Raw genomic sequence first — 16,881 nt, forward strand, 5'->3', positions numbered from 1 at the left:
GAGGTAGGGGACCCAAGAGCGTTGCCCATGATTTCACTTTTTGATTATTGATTTTGTTGCCAGTATTTCTTAGAAATATTTTCCTTCAGATGTTTTGGAAATTCGGTTTGCGGGTTTATTTTAGCGGAAAATTTATTTCCTTCACCCTTTTCTTTCTTGTCCTTTTCCTCACTTCCTTTCTTCCCCTTCCCCTCCCTGTGTAGTTGTTTACTTTTCTTCTGTCTGGTTTCTGGGACTCCCAGTCCAGAGCAAGCTAAAATAGTGGAGTTCTGGGCTCCTGCCCCATGGTGATAGTAAAGAGCCAGCCAGTACACCTGCCGGCTGGTTGGTTTGGTTGCCTCCTAGGTACTTGGCTTGCATGGAGAACATTTATTCTCTGTTACCTTCACAGAAGCCATACTTCAGGTGGCCTCTACCTGCTTCTAAACTGGTGGGAGTCCACCAGAAACTTGGTCTTTGCTCTCTGCATGGCTCTGTGCTTCTGTTCCATTTTTTCATCCAAGGAGAGGTACAGAAGAGTACATAAAATATATATGTACAACTTTTAAAAGAATGATAAAGTGAGCACTCATTGTAACCACCACTAGCTATGTCTTTTACACTTCCTTTTGCTGTCATGAGCTTGGAGTAGTGGGGCTCCCAGGATGGGAACCAACAATACCATCTTGATAGAATGCACCTGTCCACTCTAACTGCAGGTGGTGCTCCAGAAACCTCTGTGAGTTTCAGTGCCAAACCCCTGAATCTTAGGATACCCTGATCTCTTCCGATTGGTGGCTTTGTTAGCAGCCCCAATATAATTATTATATAATTATAATTATTTAGCCCCAGTATCTCCCGACTAGGTGTGGTTACCATTATTGCCTTTTAAACAATTAAACAATTATTAACTCAAGATGTTTACAGCTTCTTCTCCTGACAATATCTTGTCAATTCAAATCTGTGAATTCTCTGTGTATATATTCCACCTGCAAGGAAAGACAGGGTCATTTTATACATTGGGTATATATTGCTCTCGTACTTAAGGACTAGAAGCTTTCAAAAATCTCCATATATATATACATATATGTATATGTATATATATACATGTTGTAAAATTGGAATGGATCCTTATCTTCAAAATTAACATTGCCATTGATTGTTCAGTTAGGATTGTACACATTTTACATTTTGTAGCAATTTGAGGTTAGGTTTCTTATTTCACAAGAATCTCTGATGTCTACAGATGTCAGAAATCAGCTAATTATAAACTATATTAATTACTTTTGGATTAAAAATTTTCAAGTGCAAAAAAATTTTTAAATGTTTACAGCAAAAAAAATTGTTTTAATGTAAGTCTGCATATAACTTAACGTTTGATGTGGTGTGGCACTGGATCTCCAGAAGTGAGAGATTTTAAAAGGACCTTAGGGAAATCGAAGGAGCTGAAATGAGGCGTAAGGAAAGGAGATGGCAAGAGAGAGTTCTAGGGGGAAAGGAGGTGCCTGCTCAGCGGCTGGTGTGTGCCAGTGCTGTTCCAAGAGCTGAGGCTCCATAAGTAAAAGTCACGGCTCTCTGAGGAGGGCACAGTCTGGTAAGGAATCAGGGAAGTTCAATGAAACGAAGTGTTACGTGTTATTGAGGAGGTGTGCGGGGTCGCCTGGGTGGCTCCGTCGTTAACCGTCTGCCTTCGGCTCAGGTCATGATCCCAGCGTCCTAGAATCGAGCCCCGCATCGGGCTCCCTGCTTGGCGGGAAGCCTGCTTCTCCCTCTCCCACTCCCCCTAATTGTGTTCCTGCTCTCGCTGTCTCTATCTCTGTCAAATCAATCAATAAAAAAAATAATTTAAAAAAAAGTAGGTGTGCGCACTGGCAGGTCAAAAAGGTGTGGCGAGTACTCCCAACTGGGATGGCAACTGGGAAGGCTTCTCTGAGGAGATGACACTTTGTGGAAATAAAGATCGAAGGAGAGGCAGAGGGGAGAAAAGCCGTGCGGGGAAAGATAACAAACATCAAGAATGAGACAAGGCAAGGAAAGAAAGGGAAAAAGAGGAAGGGCTCGATGCGATCGACGCTCCGGCATCCGGCATCGACTGCTAAGGTCTGCGCGCGGTCACCGCCCCCTCCCTTCCATCTAGTCCCCTCCCCTCCCGGCGCCTCCACCGCCCGCCCGGCCTGCGCGAGCTCTGAGGCTGCCGGCTCGCGGCAGACGCCATGTACCGGCTCCTGTCAGCCGTGACGACCCGTGCCGCGACCCCCGGGGGCTGTGCCTGGGGCCGCGGACGGCGTGAGGCCCACCAGCGCGCCGGCCTGCCGCCGCTCGGCCCCGGCTGGGTCGGGGGTCTCGGGCTGGGGCTGGGGCTGGCACTCGGGGTGAAACTGGCGGACGGCCTGAGGGGCGCGGCCCCCGCGCAGCCCCCAGCGGCCCCCGATCCCGAGGCGTCGCCCCAGGCCGAACAGCTGCCGCCGCAGGAGCAGCCCCTGGCTCCGTGGTCTGCACAGACCCCGATGCCGCCCCCCTCCCGGCGCTTCGCCAGAGCCATCGACAGCAGCCGCGACCTGCTGCACCGGATCAAGGTGCGGAGACGGGGGCGTAGGCGGCCGGGAACCTGGCGCCCCACTGCCCGCGTCCCCTCGGAATGGGGCCACTTGGTGGTCCTGTCCCGGGCCCGAGCGGACCCCACCCCAGGCGGTGGGATGCCCGCGGCCGGCTTCCGAGAAGGACTTCCCGTTCCCCGACCGCCCGGCCACGGTCAAAAGCTCCTGCGGGTTGCCCAAGTCGGGGCGGAGGTCACAGCGCCCGCCTCGGGAACCTCCCCTTCGCCCTCAGTGCAGACCAGGCACGCCCCTCACCGTTAGTGCCGGGCCTGGCGCAGCCGAGGGGGGCGGGGCCCGGCGGAGGGGCGGGAGGCCCCAGAGCCACGCGCTGTGCGCTGGGCGAGGCATTTCGGCTTGTCTTTGAACTGTCTGTCCTTTCCCTCCGTTCTTAGGATGAGGTGGGCGCCCCCGGCATAGTGGTTGGAGTCTCTGTAGATGGAAAAGAAGTCTGGTCAGAAGGTGGGCTCAGAAAAGTGTTATTTACTGGCTTGTTTTATGCCAGTTGATGAATGAAATTTTGATGTTTTACTGCTAGGCGTGGATCCCCTGAAATGTTCAGTTTTCGTAAAGCCGTACGTATCGTAGAGAAAACATGTCTAATAGAATAAAGAATCGGGCTTTCTGTAAACAGCAAGATTTAAATGGGACTCTTGGAGTCTTCAAGATGTCTTGTTTCTAAGGACTGGATTTATTGTTTGAAAGTTGTATATAGAACAATCTGTTACCTGCATATTTGTAGATAACCCTTACTACTAGATAAAATGTCAGAAGTTTTTTTTTTTTTTTTTTAAGATTTTATTTATTTGACAGAGAGAGAGCGCGAGCGAGAGCAGGAACACAAGCAGGGGGAGCGGGAGAGGGAGAAGCAGGCCTCGGGCCGAGCAGGGAGCCCGATGTGGGACTCGATCCCAGGACCCTGGGATCATGACCTGAGCTGAAGGCAGATGCTTAACGACTGAGCCACCCAGGCACCCCGTTTTTTTTTAATTAACCATTTAATTAACAAGTTATTGAGTCCCCTGTCTGTTAAATGCACAGTACCAAGAACTTGGGCCATTCATGGTTCCTTGTCTTAATGAGTTTACGATCTCCTTTATTACTTTTAATTTTTTTTTGCCGGGCAGAGATGTCATTTATTTTTTTCATACCAAAAGTTAGAAGCTTTGGGAAAGAGATTTCTAATCATTTTATGATAATTTTATCAAATCATATTTTATAATTTGATTTACTTACCCATTGCACACAAATTGGTCCAACTGGTCATCCCAGGTTTTTAGGAACCCTACTTTTAGGAAATGTTTCAGGCATCATTGAAAGGAATTAGTACCTTTAAAAGAAGTTGATGGGAGCAATAAGGTTTTGAATTTAAAGAAAACTGATCTTCCCCCATGTATACCCAATTTATGAAAAATACTGTAATCAAAAACTGTGTAAATGTCAGCTTTACAGGTGAGGGCTTTGTTTTTCTGCAAATATTTTTCAGCATAATCTATATTTACAGTTTAAAAGCAATCATTGTATGCCTTTTCGTTCTCTTTAGATCTCAGTTCTTATCACTTAGATTTTCACACTTTAAGCCTCCAGAAGATGAAACCAGACTTTTTAAAAAGTTCTCTAGGAACTTTGAATTAATAGTACTTTTTTTTCTGGTTTGCAGCTGAGGTAAACTGAAGATTACCTAGATTGGGTGTGCAGGACACCTTTTCACATTAACTTTTATTGGGTGGTTATTTTAAGGAATCTAGTGGAAACTCAAGAATCAAGAGTAAATATCTGAAGAATAATGATGTTTTCTTTAAAGAGCATAAAATAACTTATGTAAAATGTGGGATAACTAAACTGTCTAGATAAACTAAGAAAAATTAGTATCTGAACCAATTGAAAATTACTATTGTGCACAGAGTGCAATTTCCATTTAGTTAAAAGATTAAGTTGTTAGGTTTACTGTTGTGAGTGTTACTAAGACTCTCATCCACTCTTAATTAAAAGTGTAATATCTTTTCCTTTCAAAAAACACATGGGATGTTCTAAGACAGTATTATTTCAGTTTTTGAAGACTCCTTTGACCATGAAGCTTGTTATTAGTAATTTTTTGCTTTTCTTTTTCTAAAGGCTTAGGTTATGCTGATGTTGAGAACCGTGTACCATGCAAGCCAGAGACCGTTATGAGAATTGCCAGTATCAGCAAAAGCCTCACCATGGTTGCTCTTGCCAAACTGTGGGAAGCTGGGAAACTGGATCTTGATATTCCAGTACAACATTATGTTCCTGAATTCCCAGAAAAAGAATATGAAGGTGAAAAGGTAATGAAACTCACAGTTCATTTTACTAACAGCATGTTAAATGGTTTAAAAGGTTTCATAAGATTCTTTGGTTTGTCTTTAACTGTTGTTAATGGATTCAAGGGTTTTTTTTAAATTCAGGTGATAATCGATTGGGTATTTCTCTGAAACTTAAAGCTGAAGATGTGTACATGACATGTTTTTCAGCAGCAGTTTAAAATGGAAAACATTAAAAAATAAATAAATAAATAAATAAAATGGAAAACATTACTGAGACATTATTCCAATGTGACTAATTTTTTATATTAATTTTTTTAAGATTTTAATTATTTATTTGAGAGAGAGAGAGAGTGAGCACAAGCGGGGAGGGAGGCGCAGAGAGAGGAGAAGCAGACTCCCTGCTGAGCGGGAGCCTGACATGGGGCTCCACCCCAGGACTGGAGGATCATGACCTGAGCCGAAAGCAGACGCTTAACCTACTGAGCCACCCAGGCGCTCCTACTAATTTTTTACTATACAGTTTAATATTGTAATTGAATTTCCATGTTTTTGCAATTAGGTTTCTGTCACAACAAGATTACTGATTTCCCATTTAAGTGGAATTCGTCATTATGAAAAAGACATGAAAAAGGTGAAAGAAGAGAAAGCTTACAAAGCCTTGAAGATGATGAAAGGGATAATGGAATCTGACCAAGAAAAAGAATTCAAAGAAAAAGGAGGCAAAAGTAATGAAAAGACTGACTTTGTTAAAGCTAAGATAGAGCAAGATACTGATGCCAAAGGCCGGAACTTAAAACCTGGCAAGAAAAAGAATGATTTTGAACAAGGCGAATTGTATTTGAAAGAAAAGTTTGAGAATTCAATTGAATCACTAAGATTATTTAAAAATGACCCTTTGTTTTTTAAACCTGGTGAGTGTTAATTCCTTCTCTTAACAAAGTCATCATTATTGAAGTATTAATTTTCAGAAAATCTGAAATGATCCCAGTCTGAGGGCATTGGATGTGGTTAATGCTTGTGGCATGGGTTTTGTTGTCAGTCCCATGTGTGCCTTCTTGTCTGTAGTTCTTGAAGAAGCCTAGCATCCAGGTAGCCAGTTGTTTAGATTTAGCCTCATCATTCATCTAGTGGATTTTCCAGATCAAGCTATTTGTGGAAAATTATGGAGAAATGTTGTAATAATTGTTCTTCAAATAAAATCTGGACCAAAGAGGGCATGATAAAATATTGCTAATATGCCAGTATTTAGTGTTTCATTTAGTATTTAAATTGCTCAACTTATTTTGTGCCTTCATTCCTTAAAGAAATTGCTTTTCATCCATTTATTTGCCAGAAAGCTGATCTAGAAAAATATTTTTTAAACATATTTTTTTGGTATGATGGCTACCAAAACCACTTAATATCTTTCAATTTACCATAGGTTTATGTACTTGTATTCCATTTTCATTTTAAAAGTTGTTTTTTACCATGAATAGATAATAGGTAAAATTGATAAGGGCAAAGAAATATATTTATGGATTTTGTCTTAAAATATAAGGTTCTAGTTATTAGTACACATCATATACTCTGTGTTTCCAGAATCCCAAATGATATACAGGTATGTATTTGAAATAGTATCTATATTTGAATATGTATCTGTATTTTAATATATATTGAAACAGTTTTTCTACCTATGTACACTTTTTTAAAATAGGAGTGTGCACAACTAATTTATGCCTTAAACAATGGGTATTAGATATATTAAGAACAAGACCATTAACTCAAGAAATCAAATTTGCTTTTCTTTCCCTTCCTCTTTTGGTACCAGTTTGAAGGATTTTAATTTAGTTTTGAGGTAAGGTTTATTTGCTTATTTCATTATTATGGAAAGGAGTAGATTCACATTCTGATCATCTTTAAATAATGGAATAAGCAGGGCCATTGCAAAGTTGACTGAATTTATTAATATATCATCCATGATCTGTTTCTAAATGCTGAAGTAAAAAGGTAAATTTTCAGTGGGAAATATTTCGCATGTTTTTAAATAATAATGAAGCATTTTCTTTTCTTCCCCTCCTTTGCAATGATGTCTCAAGGTAGTCAGTTTTTATATTCAACTTTTGGCTATACCCTACTGGCAGCCATAGTAGAAAGAGCTTCAGGATATAAATATTTGGACTATATGCAGAAAATATTCCATGACTTGGACATGCTGACAACTGTGCAGGAAGAAAATGAGCCAGTGATTTACAATAGAGCAAGGTAAATGATACCTTTGGTGTGTCTCGCTATATCACATTTTAACACTGTATTGTTCATTAAAAGTCAAACTTTCCTTGTCTCCATTCCAAAATCACACTTGCCACATTTTGAGAGCTTTCCTACATGTCTGTTTTTCCCATCTATAAAGTAAGGGAAATTGAATGTATTTACAAAGTACTCCAGGATCCTTGGATGAAAGACAGCAATAATAATTTAACTTTTTTTTAATTTTGAAATGATTTAATACTTAAAGATAAATTATAAGACTGAATACAAAGAATTCCCATATAGCCTTCACCCAGATTCCCCAAATGTTATCATTTTACCACACTTGCTTTCTGTTATTTTTTTTCTCAACCATTTGGAAATAAGTTGCAGACAGGGTACCCCTTTACCCATAAATAATTAAATGTGTGTTTTTTAAAAATAAGGACATTCAGGAAACTAATATCAGCACAATACTTATATCAAATCTACAGACCCTCTTCAAATTTACCAGTTCCTCCAATAATGTCCTTTATAGCAAAAGAAAAGGGAAAAAAAATTTCTGCTTCAGGATCTAGTCCAGGATCATACAGTACATTTAGTTGTAATGTCTCTCAGAAGTCACATGAAGTCAGTTTGTCCCGTTATTTGTGGTGGTGATTTAATTGCTTTGTTGAAGTGGTACCTGCTAGGTTTTCCCCCTGTAAAAGTTTGAGTCATTTCATTGAAATATGTCAAACTAAAATTTTATCATAATTTTTTCTAGTGATTTGTAAAAGAGAATTTTGAGACTATTGACAATTATGAGTTATATGGTTATGTTTTCCATTTCACTCATTATTATTTGTTTCATAAGGCATTTAACAAATCAACTGTTACTTTTACTTTGCATATTTTTCTTAGCACATGCTTTGCAAATGGCTTAATGGTATTTGAAATATAATGGTGGGATTATTTTAGCTTTATCTTCTTATCCCCGTTAGTTTTGTTCAGTCTTCTGTTATATTTAGTTAAATTACTATTTTTAAATTACCAGTTTATTTAAAAGGATTAAATATGCATTGCAAATCAGCCTGAAGGAGTTTTTTGGGACCTAAAAGAAATTAGGTTAGCAGCAAGCAATGAATTTTAATTTTAAAATGGCCTGTAGTTCTCAACCACCTCAATTAGTGTTTATTATTTTTAGGTCCAACATTACATTCTACTGGAAAGCATAAGAAAAATTGACAAATACCAGAGGTTGCCAGTTGAATCTAAAAAAGATTCTTTAGTAAAGATGGCATAGATACATGACCTTATTTTGATTTAGATCTAGGTATTTGATAGCAGATGTCTACACTTATATGTAAGGGAGAGAAGAACATTAGGTATAATCACTGAGCTGCTTTTCTAAATTGAAAATTAAGACTCTTTGAATGTACAGAACTGCAAGGCAGTTTGCTGTTTTCTTAACGAGTAATTTATGACTTGCACAAAAATCAAAATATGGCATATGATGGTGAGTTAATTTCATTTTATCTCCCATTCTTTGAAGAAAAAAAAAAGGCAGTGGGTTTCCATTTCTTCTGCTAAAGGTTCCTATCAGCTCTGCGTTTGTTAGAAGCACCCAATGGTGCTAAAGGGGTAGTTAATTCATTGTAGTTATATTAAATGGGCTGCTGAAAAAGGAAAGAAAGAATATTATCTGTGAAAATGGTCTGTCCGGTTGCTTCATTTTTATTTTACTTGATGCAGTATCTACTTGGGCCTCTAAAACTCAACTCTGATTCTTTTTTTGTTAGTAATTATTTTAAAAGAGCTTAAAGGCGCCAGCTTTTTAAGGGAGTTCAGGGAGTAAAAGGAAACTTCAAAGATACATATATTAAAAAAAAAAACAAACCTTAAACTAAAACTTAGTAAATGCATATGTTTCTATTCGTTTATGTTCATCATTTTGCAGGAAATAAAATTTCCAGCAAAAGTTTGCAGCTTTGTTAGTCTACTCCTTGATAATTATCATAAATTAAATATATTTGTGTTATCCTAACCTAGGCTTTTTAGTTATTGTAACCCAAGAGTAAATACTTACCATCTTTTTGCTCCTCTATGTGTGCCTGTGTTTAAAACAATGTGTCCCAATGTCTGTCACCTTTTTAAGGTATTTCCTTAGAATCCTGCCCCAAAATACTACTTATATTTCTTTGGCCAGAATTTTAGCAATAGACCACACTTAGCTCTAAGAGATGCAGAGAAATTAGTTTGTAGCTGGGTACATTGTTGTCCTGAATAAAACTGGGATTTTCTTAAATGGAAGACTAGGAATTGACTTACTATACACAAATAGGTATATTGATTCTATATAACAAGTATATTGTATAGGCAAGTAAACTAAATAACCCTTTAAGCAAATACCCATGGGGGAGTGGACTGAATGTTCTTGCCACTAAAAGACACTCTGTTGATAGCGGAATCCCTGGTCAATGCATCAGCTTATTTTTAGACTCTGTTCATATTTTCTGTGTTTGGCACAATACTTGCAACAAAAACCTCTTTTATAATTGGACGGAACCAAAAGCAAATACAGTGGATGTTTCCTGAAGTGTTTGCTGTATTTTGACAGTATAGATATGGTCTTTACTTTCTATAATCTTTATGATTATTATTTATTATCTTTATTTGCTAAACTGTCTTCTAAAATTAAGCATTGTTCTTTTTTTAAAAGATTTTATTTAGGGCCGCCTGGGTGGCTCAATTGTTAAGCATCTGCTTTCGGCTCAGGTCATGATCCCAGGGTCCTGGGATGGAGCCCCGCCTCAGGCTCCCTGCTCCGCGGAAGCCTGCTTCTCCCTCTTCCACTCCCCCTGCTTGTGTTCCCTCGCTCACTGTGTCTCTCTGTCAAATAAATAACATCTTTTTTTTTTTTTAGATTTTATTTATTTGACAGAGAGTGCATAAACGGGGGGAGAGGGAGAAGCAGGCTCCCCACTGAGCAGGGAGCCCGACGTGGGGCTTGATCTCAGGACCCTTGGACTGTAACCCAAGCTGAAGGCAGATGCTTAACCAACTGAGCCACCCAAGTGCCCTAAGCATTGTTCTTTATGAAGCTCTTTTCTATTAAATGTGTGTTTTTTAAAAATAAGGACATTCAGGAAACTAATATCAGCACAATACTTATATCAAATCTACAGACTCTCTTCAAATTTACCAGTTCCTCCAATAATGTCCTTTATAGTAATAGGTTCAATCCAAATGTTAATGCTAAATGTTAAAGTGGGCTTGGTTTTTATTATATGCATTTTAAATTCTGTGGGTTTTTAAACTTCTCAAAATAATAAAACACAAACAGTACATAATTATTTCTAAAGGCATTTAAGAAGCATTGTAAAAATAAAAGTATTTTGAATTTCTAAGTTTGTAGATGTAGATTTCTATAGTTATATAGTGCTCTTGTGCAGAATCTAGAGATTCTTAAATAAGTAAGAGGCTCTTTGTTATCTGGCATCATTCCATCAGTTACTCAGTTACAGAGATGTCTCAGTAACTTACTTAAGAACTCGTGTCTATATTGCATTCTTTTTAGAGCAGAAATGCCTTAAGAACTTGAAATAGTAAACTTATCTTTCAGCTGAACAAAATTATTTTCATGAAAAGCCATTAACTTGTCCTCTGTGAAAAGGAATCAAGAGATTAAAGCCTGTAATTTGTTTATTTAAAGTTTAGAATTCTAGATTGAAGTCTAGAATTCTCCACATTTTTATACTTTAAAGGAGGAATGACTGAGGGTGTCCTAATTTCCAGCCTTGATATAAGTGGTTTGGAATGCTTTACTCTTTGGTTTGTTTGGTTTTTTTTTAAGATTTTATTTATTTATTTGACAGAGAGACACAACGAGAGAGGGAACACAAGCAGGGGGAGTGGGAGAGAGAGAAGCAGGCTTCCCGTGGAGCAGGGAGCCCCATGCAGGGCTGGATCCCAGGACCCTGGGATCATGACCTGAGCCAAAGGCAGACGCTTAATGACTGAGCCACACAGGTGCCCCTGGAATGCTTTACTGTTAAGAGAAATTTACACAAAGCTGATTATCAACCAAAATATACTGGTAGTTCTCTCCTAGTTTGCAAACTTGGAGTTCACTGTAAGAAATATATTTGTCAGTGAGAAAATGTATTTTTATTATGTGGTTTCTTTTAGATTTGATTGGCTGGAATTAGAAGTGTAATCAGAATGGGGGCACCTAGGTGGCTCAGTCAGTTAAGCTTTCAACTCTTGATTTTGGCTCAGGTCATAATCTCAGGGTTGTGAGATTGAGCCCATCATAGGATTCCCCACTGGGTGTATAGCCTGCTGAAGATTCAATCTCTCCCTCTGCCCTTACCCCGCTCTTTCCCTCTTAAAAAAAAAAAAAAAAGTGTAATCAGAGTTCAGGCTGAAAGTAATGACCTAAAATATGGGTGAGGCCATAGGAATGAAGGGAGGGAAAGGTAAGTCACAAAGCAAAGGTTGAATAATAGGATTTAGTATCTTGATGGATGTGAGAGTTGAGGGCAAAAGAGTCAACCAAGGTTTTATTTTTTTTTTTAAGATTTTATTTATTTATTTATTTGTTGCCAGGGAGAGAGAGGGAGAGTGTGTGTGCTCACAAGCAGAGGGAGCGGCAGGCAGAGGGAAAAGCTGGCTCCCTGCTGAGCTAGAAGCCTGATGTGGGACCTTATCCCAGGACCCTGGAATCATGACCCAAGCCTAAGGCAGTTGCTCAACTGACTGAGCCACCCAGGCGCCCCTCAGCCAAGGAGAGAAGAACGTTTGGAAGAGATTAGTTTAAGACATGTTCATTTTGAGGGGCACCTGGGTGGCTCAGTCATTTGGGCGTCCAACTCAGTCTCAGCTCAGGTCTTGATCTTGGAGTCATTTCGTTGCTTTGTGGCTTACCTACTGAAGCAGAATCTGCATTTTAACAAAATCCCCAGGTGATTCATATAGTGCTTTGCAAGTTAGAACTGTCTGACAAGACTGTTAGTGCCTTGAAAGCAGCTACAGTGTATGGTTTAACTAGTCTCTCCAGTGCCTTGCAAGGTGTCTCCATTAAGTATTTGGCCAACAAATGATGCTTTCATGTATTGAACATTTTTTTTTGTTTTTGTTTTTTGTTTTTGTTTTATTTATTTATTTGAGGGAGAGACACGGAGAGCATCAGCCAGGGGAGGGGCAAAAGGAGAGGGAGAAGCAGACTCCCCACTGAATGCGGAGCCTGCTGAGGGACTTGATCCCAGGACCCTGAGATCATGACCTGAGCTGAAGTCAGAGACTTAACCCAGGCGCCTCCAAAAACTTGTTTAATGAGCGCTTAGTGGATGGCAAGAACTGTTCTAGGTGGGGAATCATCAAAGAGCAAGATAGGTAAGGTTCCTGCCCTTATGACACTTATATTCTATGGAAAGAGACAAACATGTAGACTAAGAATTTCAGATACTGATATGAAAATAAAACAAAGTTGGGGCACCCAGGTGGCTCAGTTGGTTAAGCATCTGCCTTCGGCTCAGGTCATGATCCCAGGGTCCTGGGGTCAAGCCCCACATCGGGCTCCCTGCTCCACAGGAAGCCTGCTTCTCCCTCTCCCACTCCCCCTGCTTGTGTTCCCTCTCTCGCTGTGTCTCTCTCTGTCAAATAAATAAAATCTTTAAAAATAAATAAATAAATAAAATAAAACAAAGCAATGTTATATAGAGTAACAGGGAGAGGAGTAGGGGATCTATTTAAAATACGTTTTAGACACTACTGACAAGGAAAGCTAAATTGCCTTGTTGCAAATACGGAAATAAGTCTGGCATGAAAAGAAGCAAGGCAAGATGTTGTAAGCGATGATATCAGAGAAGTAAGTAGGGGCTAAATCGCATTGTACAGTGAATCTCAATACCATTAGGCCCTCTGCCCCTTAATTTAACAAATATTTTATACCTCCTTTAGTTTCCTGAAATGAAAGTTATAGATCAAATAACTTATACTCACTACTCTTAACTAAAATAAAAAATAAGGGGCACCTGGGTGGCTCAGTTGGTTAAGGGTCTGCCTTCAGCTCAGGTCATGATCTCAGGGTCCTGGAATCGAGCCCCACATCAGACTCCCTGCTCCACAAGGAGTCTGCTTCTCCTTCTCCCTCTGCCTCCTACTCATGTTCTGTCTCTGTCTCTCACTTTCTCTGTAAAATAAATAAAATCTTTTAAAAATAGTAAGAAAAGAAAAAAAAATATAATTTATAATAAATTATAGATATTTCAATATGTTAAAGTTTACTCACAACATTAGAAGACATGATAAAGTCAGATGTGACTTAAGACATAAAAGCATCATGAATGTAACAACTATAAATGCAGACCAGTACAGGTATAACATATTGGTGCTTCTACTCATGCCTTTGGTGGCCACCTCTGGCTAAAGTTTTGAGCAAAATAAAGTGCAGTCCTTCTTCAGTTTTCACAGTGGTTACTTTCAAGAAAAAGTCATTGTAGAATAAAAATGTCCAAAAAGTGCTTTGTGTTTATATATAAAATGGAGAGGGTTCTAGTCTCAGCTCATTATAAACAGATATTTTACTTAAATGATTATCTGGTAGGATAGTTGAAGATCTTCCACGGTAAGGGAGAATACACTACTGTGTGGGACTTTTCCACACATCATAGGACATTTAGGAACCTTGAGCCCCCGTCCACTAAATGTCAGTAAGAGCTCTCTAATAATTGTGACATCTAAAAAAAATGCCTCCAGAAATTTCCCTGAACTGCCTCTGTTGAGGACCATTGATTGTGTTGTAGGCCATCGTAAGAAATTTGGGTTTTGTCCTCATTACAGTGGTAACCATTGGAAGTTTTCAAATAGAAGAAGGGTAAGACACAATCTCAGGCTTCTGCATGGAGAATGGACTGCAAGGAGATAAAATGATCTAGGAAGTATAACTGGTGGAAGAATGTTGTAGAGGCAAAAAGGCAGTCAGGGATGCAGGTTAGTAGAATTAGTCATAAAAACAATAGGAAATTTTTTTAACATTTATTTATTTGAGAGAGAGAGAGAGAGAATGAGCAGGGGGGAGGGAGAGGGAGAAGCAGGCTCCCTGCTGATCAGGGAGCCCGACGCGGGGCTCCATCCCTGGACCCCTGAGATCATGACCGGAGCTGAAGGCAGCCGCTTAACTGACTGAGCCGCCCAGGTGCCCCAATAGGAAATTTTCTTAAGTGACTGGAGAGAAGGAAAAAAGAATGCATGATAATGTAAATACATTTTAAAGATGGGAGTTTGAGGCCATCTAAAGCACACTGGAATCTTCTCAGTAAAACAAAGGACATAGTTGTCTGCCCCTTGGCCAGAGTGGTGTAGAGGACTGGAAGAGACTGGGAATAGCTATTGGGAAGAATATACCAGGGAATAACCAGGAAAAGAATGAGATTTGGTAGCAGCAGTGAAGATCCTTAGCAAGAGTATGAACCAGTCCTCTTTGTTATGTGACTATCTGCAGCTTTTCTCCCCACATAAGGAGCCAAAGAAAGGGGTACCTAGATTTATTCAGGATTGGCAGATTGGTGTACTGTCACAAGAGTGCTAGTGAGACCACAGCTGAAACAGTTGAGGCTAGAACAGAACATTGGGTGAAATCAGGAACTAGAAGACCTGGGAAATTGGGAAGAGTCAAGGGGAATAGATGGAGGTCACAATGAGGGCAGAGAGGAGGTTCAGTTGGAGAGTTGGCAGGATTGGAAATCATAGTCCTAGGAAGAAATGTCTGAGTTTGAGACCTTACCCATAAAGTGGTTGAAAGTGATGGTGAGACTCAGTCTGACAGTGCTTATGAACATCCCACGGTGGGGTGAAGACGAAGATCGATCATTACAGATGGGACAGTACACTGAAAACCTCAGAACACATTTTATTATAAATCTTGAAAGAAAGGATTCTCATGAGCCACGTTTCATTTTTGGTTTAATTATTTTGTGATTTCATTTCAGTTACCTGATATTAGAATAGAAACCTCATGAGGTCAGGCACTTTGTCTCTTTTGTTTAACACTTCATTCCAGCATTTCAAGCAGTGCCTCCCACATAGTAAGTGCTCCATCAGTAATTGTTGAATGCATAAATAAATAACAGCTATCATTTATTAGGAAGCTACCAGAAATATGGAAAGTGATTGATACAAATATTCCTAACTCTGCAGAGTAGATATTTTTGTCACCACTTCACACATTAGGATGCTGAATCAGAGGCAGCAGACCACCTGGTTTGAATCCAGCTCTGCCACTTACAAGCTGTATGATCTGGGACAAGTTCTTTCTACTCTCTGTGCCTCCATTTTCTATCTGTGAAATAGGACTTATAGTGGTATCTACCTCTGAACCGTGTTACAAGAATAAATTAGTTCATACTGATACAGTTCTTAGAACAATGCCTGGCATATAGCAAGAACTGTGTAAGTGTCAAATAAAGAAGCATATTTTACCAGCTAGTAAGGATGAGTTGGTATTCAAATGGGTTTGTGAGCTCCAGCTTTTCTCACTACACCAAGGAGTCCCACATCACATCATTACACATAGTATTCCTATGGCATTTTTAACTAGGAGATGTAGTCTCCTTACAAATATTAGTCTTAAACATCTCAATGTGTACTCTTTTCGTTATAAAACTCACATGTGGCACATGATTCACTAAGCCCAAGGACTAGTAATATCCACCAAACAGTAAGTGTTTCTATATGCACTGGGCGAATGTATCATGTGTAATATTAATCAGTTCATTTTTACAGGTATTAAAAGTGTGATACACTTAAAATGGACAAGCCATGCCAGTAGGAAAAAAAAAAACAGCTTTCTATGCTTTAATTACTCAATTATCTGTGTTTTATTAGAATCTGAATCATACTGAAAATTAATGGTTTCTCAGAATGTATGATCACTACATTGAAACAACCTGTCTCATGTACATATTTTCCTATTCATTCTCATATGTAACGTTTTAATGACCATTCTTATTTCATTTTAGATTTTATGTTTACAATAAAAAGAGACGTCTTGTCAACACACCATACGTGGATAACTCCTATAAATGGGCTGGTGGTGGATTTCTGTCTACAGTGGGTGACCTTCTGAAATTTGGGAATGCGATGCTGTATGGTTACCAAGTTGGGCTCTTTAAGAACTCACATGAAAATCTTTTACCCGGATATCTCAAGCCAGAAACAATGGTTATGATTTGGACACCAGTCCCTAACACAGAGATGTCTTGGGATAAAGAGGGTAAATACGCAATGGCTTGGGGTGTTGTGGAAAAGAAGCAAACGTATGGTTCTTGTAGAAAGCAGCGGCATTATGCCTCACACACCGGAGGTGCGGTGGGGGCCAGCAGTGTCCTGCTGGTCCTTCCCGAAGAACTGGATGTGGAAGCTATAAATAACAAGATTCCCCCGAGAGGAATAGTCGTTTCTATCATCTGTAACATGCAATCTGTTGGCCTCAATAGCACCGCTTTAAAGATTGCTCTGGAATTTGATAAAGACAGATCTGACGTATCTTAACATTGCAGGTGCAAAATGAGCTGTTTTGTTCTTGTCGTTGCTGTTGTTTGAAACATTAAAGCCCCAAAATACATGAGATTTTTAAAAATAGATTTGTAATAGGGTATAATTGAATGCAGAGAATTATGTACCTCTAATTGCTTAATTTTGTAATTGTCTTTTATTGTAGGATTAGTTCTTTATACTCAGGGAAGTAATTATATTATTTTTACTTTTTGAAAAAAATGTTAATTCTTGAAATAAAATATTCTGATAAAAATATA

The 16,881-nt window shown here is 39.4% G+C and overlaps 1 protein-coding gene across 3 annotated transcripts; it reads left to right on the forward strand.

The window, feature by feature from the left end:
- The first annotated feature begins 2,136 nt into the window (after positions 1-2,136).
- Positions 2,137-16,881, forward strand: LACTB (lactamase beta). 3 transcript variants are annotated; one of them, XR_012373650.1, is made up of 6 exons: positions 2,137-2,555; positions 2,969-3,035; positions 4,689-4,879; positions 5,418-5,769; positions 6,938-7,099; positions 16,087-16,224. XR_012373650.1 is itself a non-coding variant. In XM_073877130.1 (6 exons), exons 1-6 carry the CDS (start codon positions 2,193-2,195, stop codon positions 16,616-16,618), a joined length of 1,587 nt encoding a protein of 528 aa, XP_073733231.1. In that variant the 5' UTR covers positions 2,140-2,192; the 3' UTR covers positions 16,619-16,881. The 3 variants fall into 3 exon arrangements, 2 of the variants coding, with proteins under 2 accessions (XP_073733231.1, XP_025739478.1); XM_073877130.1 differs by having other exon boundaries at positions 2,140-2,555; positions 5,418-5,685; positions 6,934-7,099; positions 16,087-16,881; XM_025883693.2 differs by having other exon boundaries at positions 2,141-2,555; positions 6,934-7,099; positions 16,087-16,881.

This window comes from Callorhinus ursinus, unplaced genomic scaffold (assembly GCF_003265705.2).
Source record: "Callorhinus ursinus isolate GAN/ISIS: 27379988/994484 unplaced genomic scaffold, GSC_fseal_2.0 scaffold25, whole genome shotgun sequence".
Lineage (NCBI taxonomy): Eukaryota > Metazoa > Chordata > Mammalia > Carnivora > Otariidae > Callorhinus > Callorhinus ursinus.

What these genes read in the sequence shown, in the direction of transcription:
- LACTB (XM_025883693.2), top strand. Translation starts at nt 2,193, where the DNA reads ATGTACCGGCTCCTGTCAGCCGTGACGACCCGTGCCGCGACCCCCGGG. An exon ending in AAAAGAAGTCTGGTCAGAAG is followed by an intron (nt 3,036 to 4,688) that starts GTGGGCTCAGAA and finishes CTTTTTCTAAAG; the next exon opens with GCTTAGGTTATGCTGATGTT. An exon ending in AAGAATATGAAGGTGAAAAG is followed by an intron (nt 4,880 to 5,417) that starts GTAATGAAACTC and finishes TTTTGCAATTAG; the next exon opens with GTTTCTGTCACAACAAGATT.